Below are 13535 nucleotides of genomic sequence, written 5' to 3'. Positions count from 1 at the left end.
TGTGTAGCTCGGCAGAGGCTCAGCGGGAGCCTTAGGGGGACAGGACAAAGAGAAAAGTGGAGGGGCTAGGCAGGTCTTCCAGGGTCTTCAAGCCTTCATTATAAGACTAGCGTTGTGAGCAGAGCAAGAACTTGCATCTGTAATATGCATGCCACGCAGCTTCCTGGGAGACGCTCCCCAGAGCTTCCCAAAGACACTCAAAGTGGTCCTACAAGACTAGGAACAAACAGGACTTTCCTTGCCCTCAAATTTTCCCGCTATCCTGACTCTGCAGGAAGAGGCGGACACTGCAGGCTTGCTTTGCTGTTGCCATAACAACCTCCAGGGTCCCAGACGCGAACAGCTCTAGCTGCGGGCTGAGCGTGAAGGCCAAGCTACTGCAGGTGAGCCGGGTGGATGTGTAGGGTAGCTGGGACTCAGAAACAACGCTGCCTGTGCTCCATCTCTCCAGTGTCCACATTGGTCTCTTTTTCTTCTTTAGAAACAAAACAATCTGGGCAGTCTTGGAAGCCTTTCTTTTCCAGTTCACTTCTACCTCTCCTTAAAATTCTAAAAATGCGGCACAAGAGTGGAATCTATACCGGGTGTTGGTGGCGCACGCCTTTGATCCCAACACTGGGGAAGCAGAGGCAGGCGGATCTCTGTGAGTTCGAGACCAGCCTGGTCTACAAGAGCTACAGAGACAGGGAGGCAGAGAGAATGAATGCATGAATGAATGAATGAATGAACCTGAGCGTGATGGTGCATGTCTGTTACCCCAGCACTCCAGGAGACATGAAAGTAATGCAAATGTGAGGTCAGCCTAGTCTACACATGGAGTTCCAGGTCAGCCAGGGCTACATAGCAAGACTCCATAAAATAAACAAATAAATAAATAAATGGTAGCACACACCTTTAATTCTAGCACTAGGGAAGCATAGGCAGGAGGATCTCTGTAAGTCTGAGGCCAGCCTGGTCTACAAAGTAAGTTCCAGAATAGCTAGGGCTATTACACAGAGAAACACTGTCTTGAAAAATCGAAGAGAAAAACTAATTAATTAATTAATAATTAATTAAAGGTTTTAAAAAACAATGTAACAACAAAGTGTGAGCAAAGAGAAGTTCCTTCTGTGGGGACACAGGCTGTGCAACTGCACAGGTGACAGGTGACAGGCACAGTGTCCAGCCTGAAGCACATCTTCTTTTTTTTTTTTTTTTTTTGTGGCTGGCCCTGTGGGTGGATACTGATGCCATGGTCTCCTGGAACTGTCTCAGACCTGGTTACTTTGATTGGCAGTATCTGTGCGTGCTGCTCGTGCAAGATTTAATGGGACTGGATTTGTGCAGCCTCAGAACCTATTATTTGTTGATGGGGACAGGGTTCCCCAGGATTTAGACAAGACTGTTTTTTATCACCCCTGGGCAGACTCTGTGGAAACAGATGGAAAGACATGAATGTCCTCTCTGGACATTCTGGGGAGTGAGGAACACAAATGCAGGCTCCCAGACATTGGGAGGAGGCCCTGGGCCACCCACTGTTTCTTTATAGGTTCAAGCAGATAGAGCCATAGAAGGAGCTAGCCGGGGGTTGAGTAGAGTGATTAAGCAGAGGTCAGGGGTCAGAAGTGGAAGGAGGGGCTGGGGCCTTTCCTACAGTGTTTATTTCGAGATAAGGTCTCACTGTATAGTCAGACCTTCAGTCTGGGACAGTGGATCACCTTGGAATCAGTCTCTTTAATTTGTAGGATTGCCCCAGCTGAAAGGCAAACCCTGAGCTTCACCATCTGTCCCAGCTACCAGGTTCCTAAGGCCAAAGGGGGTAACAGTGCAGGTGCTGGACTGGGATGTTCCTGCAGCTTGTAGGGAGAGGGCAACTGCTGTCTGCCTAACAGCCTCTGCCTCTTCTGGAGTAGTCCTAGCTCTTGCCACCATCCAACCCTCCCTGTTGGGCTCCTCCTTCATCATAACCCATTCTGATTGGTCCTTCTAGTCACTAAGTATGTGACCATCATTTTTCCCCCAGGGGCAGCTTCTCTCTGATATCATCACAACCTCTGGGTTGCTATTGGTCTCCCTGGGTTCCAAAGGGATTGTGCCATCACATCCCCATAGACTGGCCCCAGGAGGATGCAAGAGAGGGGGCTGTCCTGGTCCAGTCCATCACAGAAGGATCCCCACTGAGGGCTGTTCACCTGCCCTGGGGACTCAGAACACACATGACCTGCCCTACTGGAACTCAGGCAGGCACCTCCCCAGGAAGCCCCAGGATCCCAGAGATAACACGGGATATACTGAGCCCCTGACGCTCCTACCTCTTGCCAGCACCCTCCAACACCACAGAAGCAGCCATCATGCCTGTCACCAAGTGTCCAAAAAAATCAGAGCCCCTGTGGAAGGACTGGGACTGGAAAGCCCAGAAGAATGGACTGAGGCACCAAGTGTTTGCAGTGAACGGCGATCACTATGTGGGCGAATGGAAGGACAATCTGAAACATGGTGAGCGGGATAGATCAAGTGGCCAGTGTGGGGTCAGAGTGGTTGGGCCGTACAAAGCAAAACAAAGCAAACAGCCGGGCAGTGGTGGCCCACACCTTTAATTCCAGCACCCAGGAAGCTGAAGCAGGTGGATCTCTGTGAGTTCCAGGACAGCCAGGGTTACACAAAGAAACCCTATCTCAAACAACCAAACAAGCAACAACAAAAAGCAATGTACAGGGCTGGAGAGATGGGCTCAGAGATTAGGAGCACCGGCTGCTGGCTGCTCTTCCAGAGGTCCTGAGTTCAATTCCCAGCAACCACGTGGTGGCTCACAACTATCCATAATAATAAGATCTGGTGCCCTCTTCTGGCCTGTAGGAATACATCACTGTATACATAATAAATAAATCTTTTTTTAAAAAAAAGCAGTGTACAGAGTTCATCAGGGACTAAGTGGTGTTGTTCCCAAGCCTCCTTAGGGGATGAATGGTCATCATGAACAAGGGGCCTTCCCATGCTTTGACTCTGAAGCCCATTTCAGCCACGACTTCAGCTAGGCAAGAGTCTAGGGACAATGACAGGATAGGAGGTTTCAGAAACCAGCCCAAAGCTGGCGCTGTGGGAATTGAACTTGGTCCCTCACTGCCTTCTGAGAGGCTGGCTGAGCCTGGGGTTGATTGACAGAAGAAAAGGTCAAAATGATAAGAAACTGGCTTGCAGTAGGGGCTCTGGGATTCAGACTCAGCCCTGATGCTCTGCAGATGGTGGAGCATAGGGTGTGGGCCTCAGGACACAGGAAGGACCAGTCCAACCCCCAGGAGTAACTGAGCTTCCATGATTATTCCTGTGTGCCTGAGCTCAGGCCTGACCAGCAGGGGGCGAAGGGGTTCTGGTACTACAGTGCAAATGGGGGTTGGGGGTACTTAGTAAAAGACTGACAGTCTCTCACTCCATTCTTGCAATTCCAGACTTAACCTCCCTCTTCTCCTGCCTCCCTAGGTTTTCTATGCTAGAATCCATGAGCCTGCACTGTTAGAATCCAAGTTCCACCAGCCACAGTCTTGAGGTAGTCATTACCATACTCCGAGCCTGTTTCCTCACCTATTAAGTGGAAACAATATCATTTATGAAGATAAGAGATGGGGAGCAGCAAGATGACTCAGTAAGGGCGCTTGCAGAGAATCCGCATGATCGATTGCTATCACATTTCCCACATGAGACAGCTGAGGTCCCAGGGGAGGAAGTAACTACTCCAGTGGTTGCATTAGGATTAAAGGGCACCAGAGAGAAGGAGAGGGTGTAGAGACAGTCAACAGGAGGGGGCAAGGTGATGCTTGAGCTGGATAGAAGGTACGAGAATGCAGTGACCAGGCTAAGGGGCATTTTGTCTAAGGTTCAGACTTTAAGCAGTCAATTAGAATTAGGTAGATCGGTATACCTCCATCAAGGAACAGGCTAGAATTCAGTGAAGCTGGAGCAGAGAGAGCAGTGGGAGAAATTGAGCCAGGACTGGTATGGTTTTATTATTGCCGTTATTGGCTCGGGAGGCTGAAGTAGGAAGATCAAGACTGGTCTATGAGCTATGATCCTTTCTCAAGCAAAACAAAGTGTGTGTGTGTGTGTGTGTGTGTGTGTGTGTGTGTGTGTGTGTGTGTGTGTGTGGTGGGGAGCCAGATGTGATGGTGCATTCCAATAGTCCTAAGCACTTGGAAGACAATGCAGAAGACCAGGAGTTCAAGTCCAGCTTCAGCTACACAGTGAATTCCAGGCCAGCTTGAGCTATAAGGGACCCTATCTCAAAAGAAAATTAAGTTAAAAAAAAAAAAAGAAGGAAGGAAGGAAGGAAGAAAAAGAGAGTAGTGGCCAGCTGTGGTAGTTCATACTTATACTCCCAACACTTCAGAGACAGAGGCAGGTTGATCTCTGTGAGTTCAAGGCCAGGCTGGTGTACATAGAAAGTTACAGGCCATCTGGGACTGCATCATGAAATCCTATCTCAAAAATGAAGCAAACAAAACAAAGAGGGGCAGAAAATAAGGGGGTGGACAGGGAGGAAAGGAGGGAGACAGAGAGAGACAGAGACAGAGATACTCAGGTGCCCGTACAGCTAACTATCCAACAAATATTGAGCCTTATGGACACTTCCAGCCCTGTCTTTTTTGTTGTTGTTGTTGTTTTTTGAGACAGGGTTTCTCTGTATTGTTTTGGAGGCTGTCTTGGAACTTGCTCTGTAGACCAGGGTGGCCTCGAACTCTCAGAGATCCACCTGCCTCTGCCTTCCGAGTGCTGGGATTAAAGGTGTGGGCCACCAATGCCCAGCTCTGTCTTTTTTTTTAAAGATTTATTTATTATTATTATTATTATTTTTTTGGTTTTACGAGACAGGGTTTCTCTGTATTGTTTTGGAGGCTGTTGGTCCAGCCCAGCCTCGAACTCACAGAGATCTGCCTGCCTCTGCCTCCCGAGTGCTGGGATTAAAGGTGTGTGCCACCATCGCCCGGCTCTTAAGATTTATTTTATTTTATGTGCATGACTGTTTTGCCTCGATGTATGGATATGGACCATGTGAGTGCCTGGTGCTCATGGAAACCAGAAGAGGGCGTTAGATCCCATTGGAACAGGTGGTTGTAAGCTGCCTGCCACGTGCGTGCTAGGAACAGAACCCAGGTCCTCTGCAAAGGCAGCGAGTGCTCTACCCACTGAGCCACGTCTCCAGCCCCTGGCTTTGTCTGTCTTTATTACAGGAGAAACGTTGAAAAGAAGGGAACATGTGCTGGATGAAGGGTGAGTCTGCCCTTGTCAGGAATAACCTAGATCAAACTTTTACCTCACAACATGAATATTTTATTTCACAATATTTCAAATATTGTTAGGCAAAAGCTCTACCACTGAGATATGACCGGAGCCCCACCTGCTCTAGATTTAAAAACCCAAGAGTTGGGCCTGGGAGATAACTCAGCAGTTAAGAGAAAGTTATTGTTCACTGGTCGTGGTAGTGCACAACTTTAAGCCGAGCATGCAGGAGGCAGGAGCAGGTAGATCTCTGAGTTGCAGGCCAGCCTGGTTCACACAGCCAGTTTTAGGCCAGCCAGGGATACACAGTGTGACCCTGCCTCCAGAACAGCAACAAAACAAAAAAAGATGAGAACCTGAGTTCAGTCCCCAGCACCCACCAGTGGCTCACAATCAATGGTAACTTCGCCTCCCCGAGGGTTATTCCACCCTCTTCTAGCCTCTGTAGGCATTACGTCCACATGGCATTCACACATAAAAATAAATCTTTAAAAATAAATACTCTTTTATAAATAAAATTTAAAATCCAAGGCCCAGTTTGATGGAGGCATTTTTCTCCCTCTTCAAAAGTGACTCTAAGTCGGGTGTTGGTGGTACATGCCTTTAATCCCAAGCACTCAGGAGGCAGAGGCAGGCAGATCTCTGTGAGTTCGAGGCCAGCCTGGTCTACAGAGTGAGTTCCAGGACAGCCTCCAAAACAATACAGAGAAACCCTGTCTCATAAAAACAAAAAACCCAAACAAACAAACAAAAAAAACTAGCTAACACAGTGATACAGCTTGCCTGGCACTACAGAAGCCCTGCATTTGATCCCAGAAAAAAAACAGCGCTTGGGAGGCAGAGGCAGGCAGATCTCTGTGACTTTGCAGCTAGCCTGGTCTATAGAGTGAGTTCTAGGACAGCCAGGGCTGTTACACAGAACACATTTTCCAATTTCCTCTGTGGCTCCATCCCCTGTCAGCAGCTTTTTTTTTTTTTTTTTTTTTTTTTTGGTTTTTTGAGACAGGGTTTCTCTGTGGCTTTGGAGGCTGTCCTGGAACTCGCTTGGTAGTCCAGGCTGATCTCGAACTTACAGAGATCTGCCTGCCTCTGCCTCCCGAGTGCTGGGATTAAAGGCATGCGCCACCAACGCCCGGCTTGTCAGCAGCTTTTGATTTAAGTTTGTTTAGGGTGAGAGGGGACAGAAAATTCAGGCCTGCTAATGGGCCAGCAGGGGAGTTGAGGATGCAGATTTGACATAGATGCTTGCTTGCAATGCTTGCTTTCATGGTGACTCATTCACTCACTCACTCATTCATTCATTCCTTAGATTCATTCATTGCAATCAGACTGATTATGGCCAGGAATAGTAGTAGCAATAGCTCTAATCCAAACCCTTGAGAAGCATAGGCAGGAGAATCAAGAGTTCAGGGGCAGCCTGGGAAATAGGATTAAATCCTGTCTCAAAAATCCATATATGGGCTAGAGATGTAACCGTCAGTTGGTAAATTGCGTCTCTGACATGCACAAGGCCCTGGGTTCGGGGCCCCGCACAGCATAAATGCAGGCATGTGGGATGTGTGTAGGTGAGGACAAGCATGTCCACAGCATGTGTGTAGACGGAAGCCAGTTCTTTTCTTCTTCCCCTGTGGGCTCCGGAGATCAAACTCAAGTCTTCACGCTTGTGTGGCTGAGCCATCTCTCCAGCCCAGTTTAGTGATTAACTTAATCACAACGCTGTGCATTGGCCCCTCCAAAACGTGCGCACCTTGTGCTGCAAGTGTATTGCCTTCGACCTACATCTCTCCCTTTCTCTCCTCCCAGCTCCTGGTACCCATCATTCTAGTCTTTTTTTTTTTTTTTTTTTTTTTTTTTTTTTTTTTTTTTTGGTTTTTCGAGACAGGGTTTCTCTGTGGCTTTGGAGGCTGTCCTGAAACTAGCTCTTGTAGACCAGGCTGGCCTCGAACTCACAGAGATCTGCCTGCCTATTTCTAGAGTTGGACTCTTTTTTTTTTAAGATTTATTTATTATGTATTCTGTCTGCATGCATCCTTACAAGCCAGAAGAGGGTATCAGATCTCATTATGGATGGAGGGTTGTGAGCCATCATGTGGTTGCTGGGAACTGAACTCAGGACCTCTGGAAGAGCAACCAGTGCTCTTAACCTCTGTGCCATCTCTCCAGCCCCTAGAGTTGGACTTCTTAAGATTCCACATGAAAGTGACATCCCTTGATTTGTCTTCCTGAGTCTAGTTTATTTTGCTTGCTTTCTTTCTTTCTTTCTTTCTTTTTTTTTTTTTTTTTTTTTTTTTTGGTTTTTCGAGACAGGGTTTCTCTGTGGCTTTGGAGGCTGTCCTGGAACTAGCTCTTGTAGACCAGGCTGGCCTCGAACTCACAGAGATCCACCTGCCTCTGCCTCCTGAGTGCTGGAATTAAAGGTGTGTGCCACCAACGCCCGGCTTCTTTCTTTCTTTCTTTCTTTTTTTTTTTTTTTGAGACAGGGTTTCTCTGTGTAGCCCTGGCAGTCCTGGCTCTGTAGACAAGGCTGGTCTCGAACTCAGAGATCTACCTGCCTCTGCCTCCTGAGTGCTGGGATTAAAGGAATGGGCCATTCATTAAAGGCATATTTCACTCATCTTAATGTCCTTCATGTTCTTTTTCTTTATTTTGAGACAGTCTCTACAAGTTGCTCCTGCTGGCCTGGAGCTCACCATCCTCCTGCCTCAGCCTCACCTCTACTTGAGGTTCGCCATGACAGTCTAGCTGTTAGACAAGGGCAGGAGAATCACTGTTTTTAGCCATGAAACTTTCCTTTCTTCTTCGCACTTACAGTCTAACAGTGAGGTACAGACCCTATTCCAGTTCTGAAGAAATTGTTCAGGGCAGAAGTCCCTGAGGTCTGTACCAGCATACGGCCTTCATCTTCCCGGTGGCAGCAGTCTGCAGTGATGGTCCATCCATGTGTCACCAGGGAAAGGAACACAGGTCTGGAAGAAGAGTGGCGCTATCTATGAAGGGGACTGGAAGTTCGGGAAGCGAGATGGCTATGGCACCCTCAGTCATCCTGACCCGGAGACTGGAAAGTACAGAAGGGTGTACTCAGGCTGGTGGAAAGAAGATAAGAAATCGGTGAGCAGTTCCCGGCATGCCTTGTTTGTAGGCAAGGCTGAGAGCCAAGCTGTGTGTGTGTGTGTGTGTGTGTGTGTGTGTGCCCACGTGCAGAAGGGGAAGGTGGGAGGGAGGTGGACCTAGAGCCAGGAGTACCAGTGGTTTGGTGGGTAGGAGAAGGAAGGGGTGGGGCAGTTGTAATGCTTCTCAAAACAAAACCAAGAAAACAGGAAGTAAGAGAAGTGGGGGCCCCAGGGAGGTACCCTTTAAAAACTCGAGGCTACTAGAAGGCAGCAGGCCAGTTCTCCTCCACCCTCTTCCCCCTCATTTCCTGCCTCTCTTCTCCCTGGTACCCCATTCTGAGACGCCTCCTGTTGGTCTAAGTCAGACGGAAGGTTAGGAAGCAGGGTGCAATAGGTCAGGTGCAGGCCAGCAGTCTCAGCCTTCTGAAGGTGGAGGCAGGAGGATAAGGGAGCTTGAGGCCAGCCTGGGTTCCACAGAGAGACCATGACTGGAAGGGGGGGTGTAGAAAACAGGGAGAGTCCATACCGTTGGCCATAGGGCAAGAGAGGAAGAAGTGGGTGGAAGCTAGCCAGTGGGGAATCCCCGTTCACAAACGTCCATACTACTGCAGATATATTCACTCTGAAACCTCGGATGAATGCTGGCTATGGAGTCTGGTAATGGTAACAGTGTTGCTACTGGGCAATTAGTGTTCCTGGTACTTGAATCGACACTTGGAACAACTTATCACCATCAGTATTCCCTTTTACTAACTAAGAGACAAGCTAACCAAGTTTCAGAGCCCAAGATTTCACGTTCTTTGCTGGTAGTGGGAAGACTGAGCCTAAATCACAGGATTTGTATTTAATGGACCGTTGACAGTGTTTTCCCTGGGAGATCGTGTCATCTAGCCTAGAAAACGCAGGAGGTCATACCCAAAGAAGCAAGGAGCGAGCCAGGTAGACAAAGGGCAGGAAGAAATAAAAAAGACAAAGAACAGCAGGTCCTGCGTGCCCTGAGCAGGGAAGAGAATAGTGAAGCAGCATCGGGATTTTGAGGTACAGACTTAGGCTACTTAACCCAGGCACCTTGAGTGTGATCTCCAGCAGTCTCTGATTTCCTGCGGTTGGTCTCCAAATGTCACATTTATGTTTCTAAGTCGACAGTTAAGGTCACTGATTGAAATCAGAGTTGGATGGGTGATCCTGTGGGCTACAAGATATCCTTCTGGTGGCTGTATGGAGGGTGTAGGGAAGAGGGGCCATAGGACTACAGAAGAGAGGAAACGATGCAGGCTGTAGGAAGGCGGTGCACGGGACAAATCGATACATGCAGCTAGAATTCTAGAATTCTTTCACTTTTGCTTGGTTGGTTGGCTGCACAAAGAAGCTCAGGTGTGAGACTGGGGTAACCTGACAAATGGTGGGACTTCTTCCTGCTTTCAGGGCTATGGGATCCAGTTTTTCGGACCCAAGGACTATTACGAGGGTGAGTGGTGTGGCAACCAGCGCAGCGGGTGGGGACGCATGTACTACAGCAATGGCAACATCTACGAGGGCCAGTGGCGAAACGACAAGCCTGAAGGGGAGGGCATGTTGCGGCTGAGTGAGTGCCCCACCCCGTGAAACCACGCCCCAACGCCTCTTGGCTCTGCCCTGTCCCGGAAAGATCTCGCCCCAGATTCACTGCCCCTCCAGCCATTTCCCATTAACCCAGCCTCGTTGGCCTTGAAAAAGTGAGATTCCGACTTCCAATGAGATCCAGCTAAACTGAGGCCTTGGGTAAACTGGGCAGGCTTTAGGTTTAGTGGTCAGTCTGTCCGTCTTGTCGCCCCTATACTCCTTAGCCAAGCCTGCTCTCAGTGAGCCTCCACTATGCGTTACCTGCATTTAGTGAGCACTTGCTGAGCAAAGCAAATGTTCTAAGCATTTCATTTCTCACGGCCTGGACTCTGGGCAGGCTTGCATGAATTCAGATCCTGGTGTGAACCGTACTAGCTTTGGGACCCCAGGCAATTTGCTTAAACTGTGCTTCTGTTTCCTCGTGGTTATTTTTTATTTTATTTATTTATTTTTGGTTTTATGAGACAGGGTTTCTCTGTATTGTTTTGGAGGCTGTCGGACCAGCCCAGCCTCGAACTCACAGAGATCCGCCTGCCTCTGCCTCCCGAGTGCTGGGATTAAAGGTGTGCGCCACCACCACCTGGCTGTGGTTAATATTTTGTGATTAAAGTTTTTACAAAAGACAGGGCCTGTGAGATGGCTCAGTGAGTAATGGCTCTTACACACACACACACACACACACACACACACACACACACACACACACACAACCATCTCAGTCTGATCCTGGGTCCCACAAGGTGGGAGGAAAGAGCCAACTCCCCAGAGCTGTGTGTCACCTCTGAATGTGTGTCACAAATGCTCCGTGATACACAAGGTTCTGCACTTAACACAAACATGCTAAGGAAGTGAAGATGGGAGACGAGCATGGTCCCTAACAGCGGGATCAGCAGCATTTCTCCGACTTGGAGCCCAGCCTGTGCTAGCGAGGTAGCAAAATGGTTTTTCAAAAGGTAAAACTCCCAGCACTCGGGAGACTGAACTGAGACAGGCGAATTTCTGTGAGTTGGAGGCCACCCTGGTGTACAAAGCTACACAGAAACCCTGTCTCGTGTGTGGTGGGGGAGGTAAAACTCATTTGGCTTTCATCTCAGGACTTGGGAGCCAGAGGCAGGCGGAGCTCTGAATTCCTAGTCTACACAGGGAGTTTCCGGCCAAGGCTTGGGATATAGAGCACTTGTCTAGCATACTCAAAGCCTCATATTCATGGCCCTGCTAACAAAATGAAACAAAATAACAAAAGCAACATTTAAAACAAAAAAACCCACTAACTGGAGCTTAGAGCGGGTAGCCTCAAGGCTGAGTAAGTGCATGAGCCAGGTTCTGTCTCCAACACCAAAGAATAAAATCTCTTGAAGTGGTTGAGGTTAAATGTTAAGAAATGTTTATGTTGGTGTCGAGCTGGACCTGAAACCTACTGTCTAGTGCCTAATGACTGTCTAGCACACCCTTGTTAGCAGCGAGGACTAGTGAGGCCCAGCCGGATAGTTCTGTCTGCTTCCCTGGCCCAGAACCCATGCTTGCCTATCTTTTCATCTAGAGAACGGGAACCGGTATGAGGGCAGCTGGGAGAGAGGCATGAAGAACGGGCATGGGCGTTTCTTTCACCTGGACCATGGGCAGCTGTTTGAAGGCTTCTGGGTGGACGACGTGGCCAAGTGTGGCACCATGATTGACTTTGGCCGGGATGAGGCCCCGGAGCCCACCCAGTTCCCCATTCCTAAGGTGGGTGGAACCAGAGAGACAGAAACCAGCATCCACAGCCACACCAGTCCAGGAGCTACAGATGTGGCTTTGTTTTCGAGCAGAGCATCTCTAGCAAGGTAGCCTGGGGCCTTCCAACCAATGCCCTCCCACTGCTGCCCTCCAGGTAGAGATTCAAGACCCAGACGGTGTGCTGAAGGAAGCCATAGCTGCACTGATGAACACAGAGGATGAGGATGACTGACGTGACACCAGGTGAGAAGACGCATCTGCCACTGCTGATGAGGCTCAGGCAGCTCTGGGTCCTGGAACAATGTTGATCTTCTGGTATCACCGGAGGACTTGGGGCAGGACCAGAGAAGGAAAGCTTCTTGCCTCCTGTAGTCCAGCTTAGCTACTCCTCTTTGAAACTCATGTCCCTAGAAGCCCAGATCTCTTCAGTTGCATTCTCAGCCTCCTGAGGTGGGCACTGAGTTGAAGTCAGGTGGCCTGTCCTTTCTAAAGACCCTTAAATAAGCCTGTGGGCCCTAGGCCTGCACTGACACAGCTGTCTGTGGGGCCCTTGTTGGGGTGGCTGTGAGGCTTCAGGGAGAGGGTGTTGGTGATTGTGTTTCTTATACTAGTTCCAGCATCATCCCCACCTGTAGAGAGAGAGAGCATCAAGGCTCAGGAGAAATACCAGCCCTTGTCACCAAACTGCTCAGACCAGTACAGCTCCTGCAGGAGGAGCAAGCAGCGACCGTGGGCACGCCCTTGGCTCCCTCAGAGGGCACCCACTCCTCCAGACACTAGGTTATTCTTTGCCAATGGAAGTGGGGTATTGCTTCTCCCTGGCTGGCCCTGGGAACCCACTGCCTTTGCCCTGTGATTTTATATCAGAGTGCATGAAAATAAAGAAGAACCTGGTGGCCTAGTACCAAGGAGCTACGGATTGAGCAGGGGTGGGGGAAATCTGAGGGAGAGGAGAGGCAGCCTCACCAACTGTGTGGGTCACCTCCCCCAACAGTGTGTGTGTGTGTGTGTGTGTGTGTGTGTTTGTATGTATGTGTGAGTGAGTGAGCTGAGGATTCCAGACAGGGGAGCAAGGAAGTGACTTCAGCTCTAGCACCTCTGAGCTAGCCCAGAGAGCAGGGTGAGCCTGCCTTCTGCCATAATGGCCACCAAGATTTGAGATTAAAGTAGGACCCCACCTCCTTAGCCTAAGGCAGAAATCTCAAGTAAACTTTAAAACAGTGTTGGTAGCCGGTGCCCTAAATAACAGGTATCTGGAAGCAGAGGCAGTTGAATCTCTAAGTGTAGGCCAGCCTGGGCTACACACTGAGTAGGGGCAGTATTGTGAAATCCTATGGTAAAAAGACAGCGGTTTGGGCTGGAGAGGTGGCTCAGAGGTTAAGAGCACTGGCTGCTCTTCCAGAGGTCCTGAGTTCAATTCCCAGCAACCACATGCTGGTTCACAACTGTCTGTAATGAAATCTGGTGCCATTTTCTGTCCTGCAGGCATACATGCAGTCAGAACACTGTACACTAATAAATAAATAAATAAATAAATAAATAAATAAATAAACCATAAAAAAAAAGACAGCCCGTTTAAAACCAACTAGGAGCCAGGCGGTGGTGGTACATGCCTTTAATCCCAGCACTCTGGAGGCAGAGGCAGGCGGATCTCTGTGAGTTTGAGACCAGCCTGGTCTACAAGAGCTAGTTCCAGGACAGCCTCCAAAGCCACAGAGAAACCCTGCCTCAACCCCCCCAAAACCCACCTAGGATTCTTTTTTTTTAAAGATTTATTTATTTATTACATATACACCAGATTGAATTGTAGATGGTTGTGAGCCACCATGTGGTTGCTGGGAATTGAACTCAGGTCCT

General features: G+C 49.0%; 1 protein-coding gene across 6 annotated transcripts; it reads left to right on the top strand.

Annotated features, from left to right (window-relative positions):
- The first annotated feature begins 283 nt into the window (after window positions 1-283).
- Window positions 284-12582, top strand: Morn3 (MORN repeat containing 3). 6 transcript variants are annotated; one of them, XM_040731570.1, is made up of 8 exons: window positions 2390-2475; window positions 3457-3523; window positions 5202-5241; window positions 8201-8358; window positions 9786-9945; window positions 11503-11687; window positions 11833-11921; window positions 12290-12582. In XM_040731570.1, exons 3-7 carry the CDS (start codon window positions 5226-5228, stop codon window positions 11908-11910), a joined length of 597 nt encoding a protein of 198 aa, XP_040587504.1. In that variant the 5' UTR covers window positions 2390-2475; window positions 3457-3523; window positions 5202-5225; the 3' UTR covers window positions 11911-11921; window positions 12290-12582. The 6 variants fall into 6 exon arrangements, with proteins under 6 accessions (XP_040587503.1, XP_040587501.1, XP_040587502.1 ...); XM_040731569.1 differs by lacking the exons at window positions 3457-3523; window positions 5202-5241 and adding an exon at window positions 284-383 and having other exon boundaries at window positions 2003-2475; window positions 9786-9828; XM_040731567.1 differs by lacking the exons at window positions 3457-3523; window positions 5202-5241 and adding an exon at window positions 291-383 and having other exon boundaries at window positions 2003-2475.
- The last annotated feature ends 953 nt before the right edge of the window (window positions 12583-13535 follow it).

Source organism: Mesocricetus auratus, unplaced genomic scaffold (genome assembly GCF_017639785.1).
Source record: "Mesocricetus auratus isolate SY011 unplaced genomic scaffold, BCM_Maur_2.0 Super-Scaffold_100025, whole genome shotgun sequence".
Lineage (NCBI taxonomy): Eukaryota > Metazoa > Chordata > Mammalia > Rodentia > Cricetidae > Mesocricetus > Mesocricetus auratus.
The sequence above is the reverse complement of the archived record's forward strand: the minus strand, read 5'-3'. Positions and strand labels throughout refer to the sequence as shown.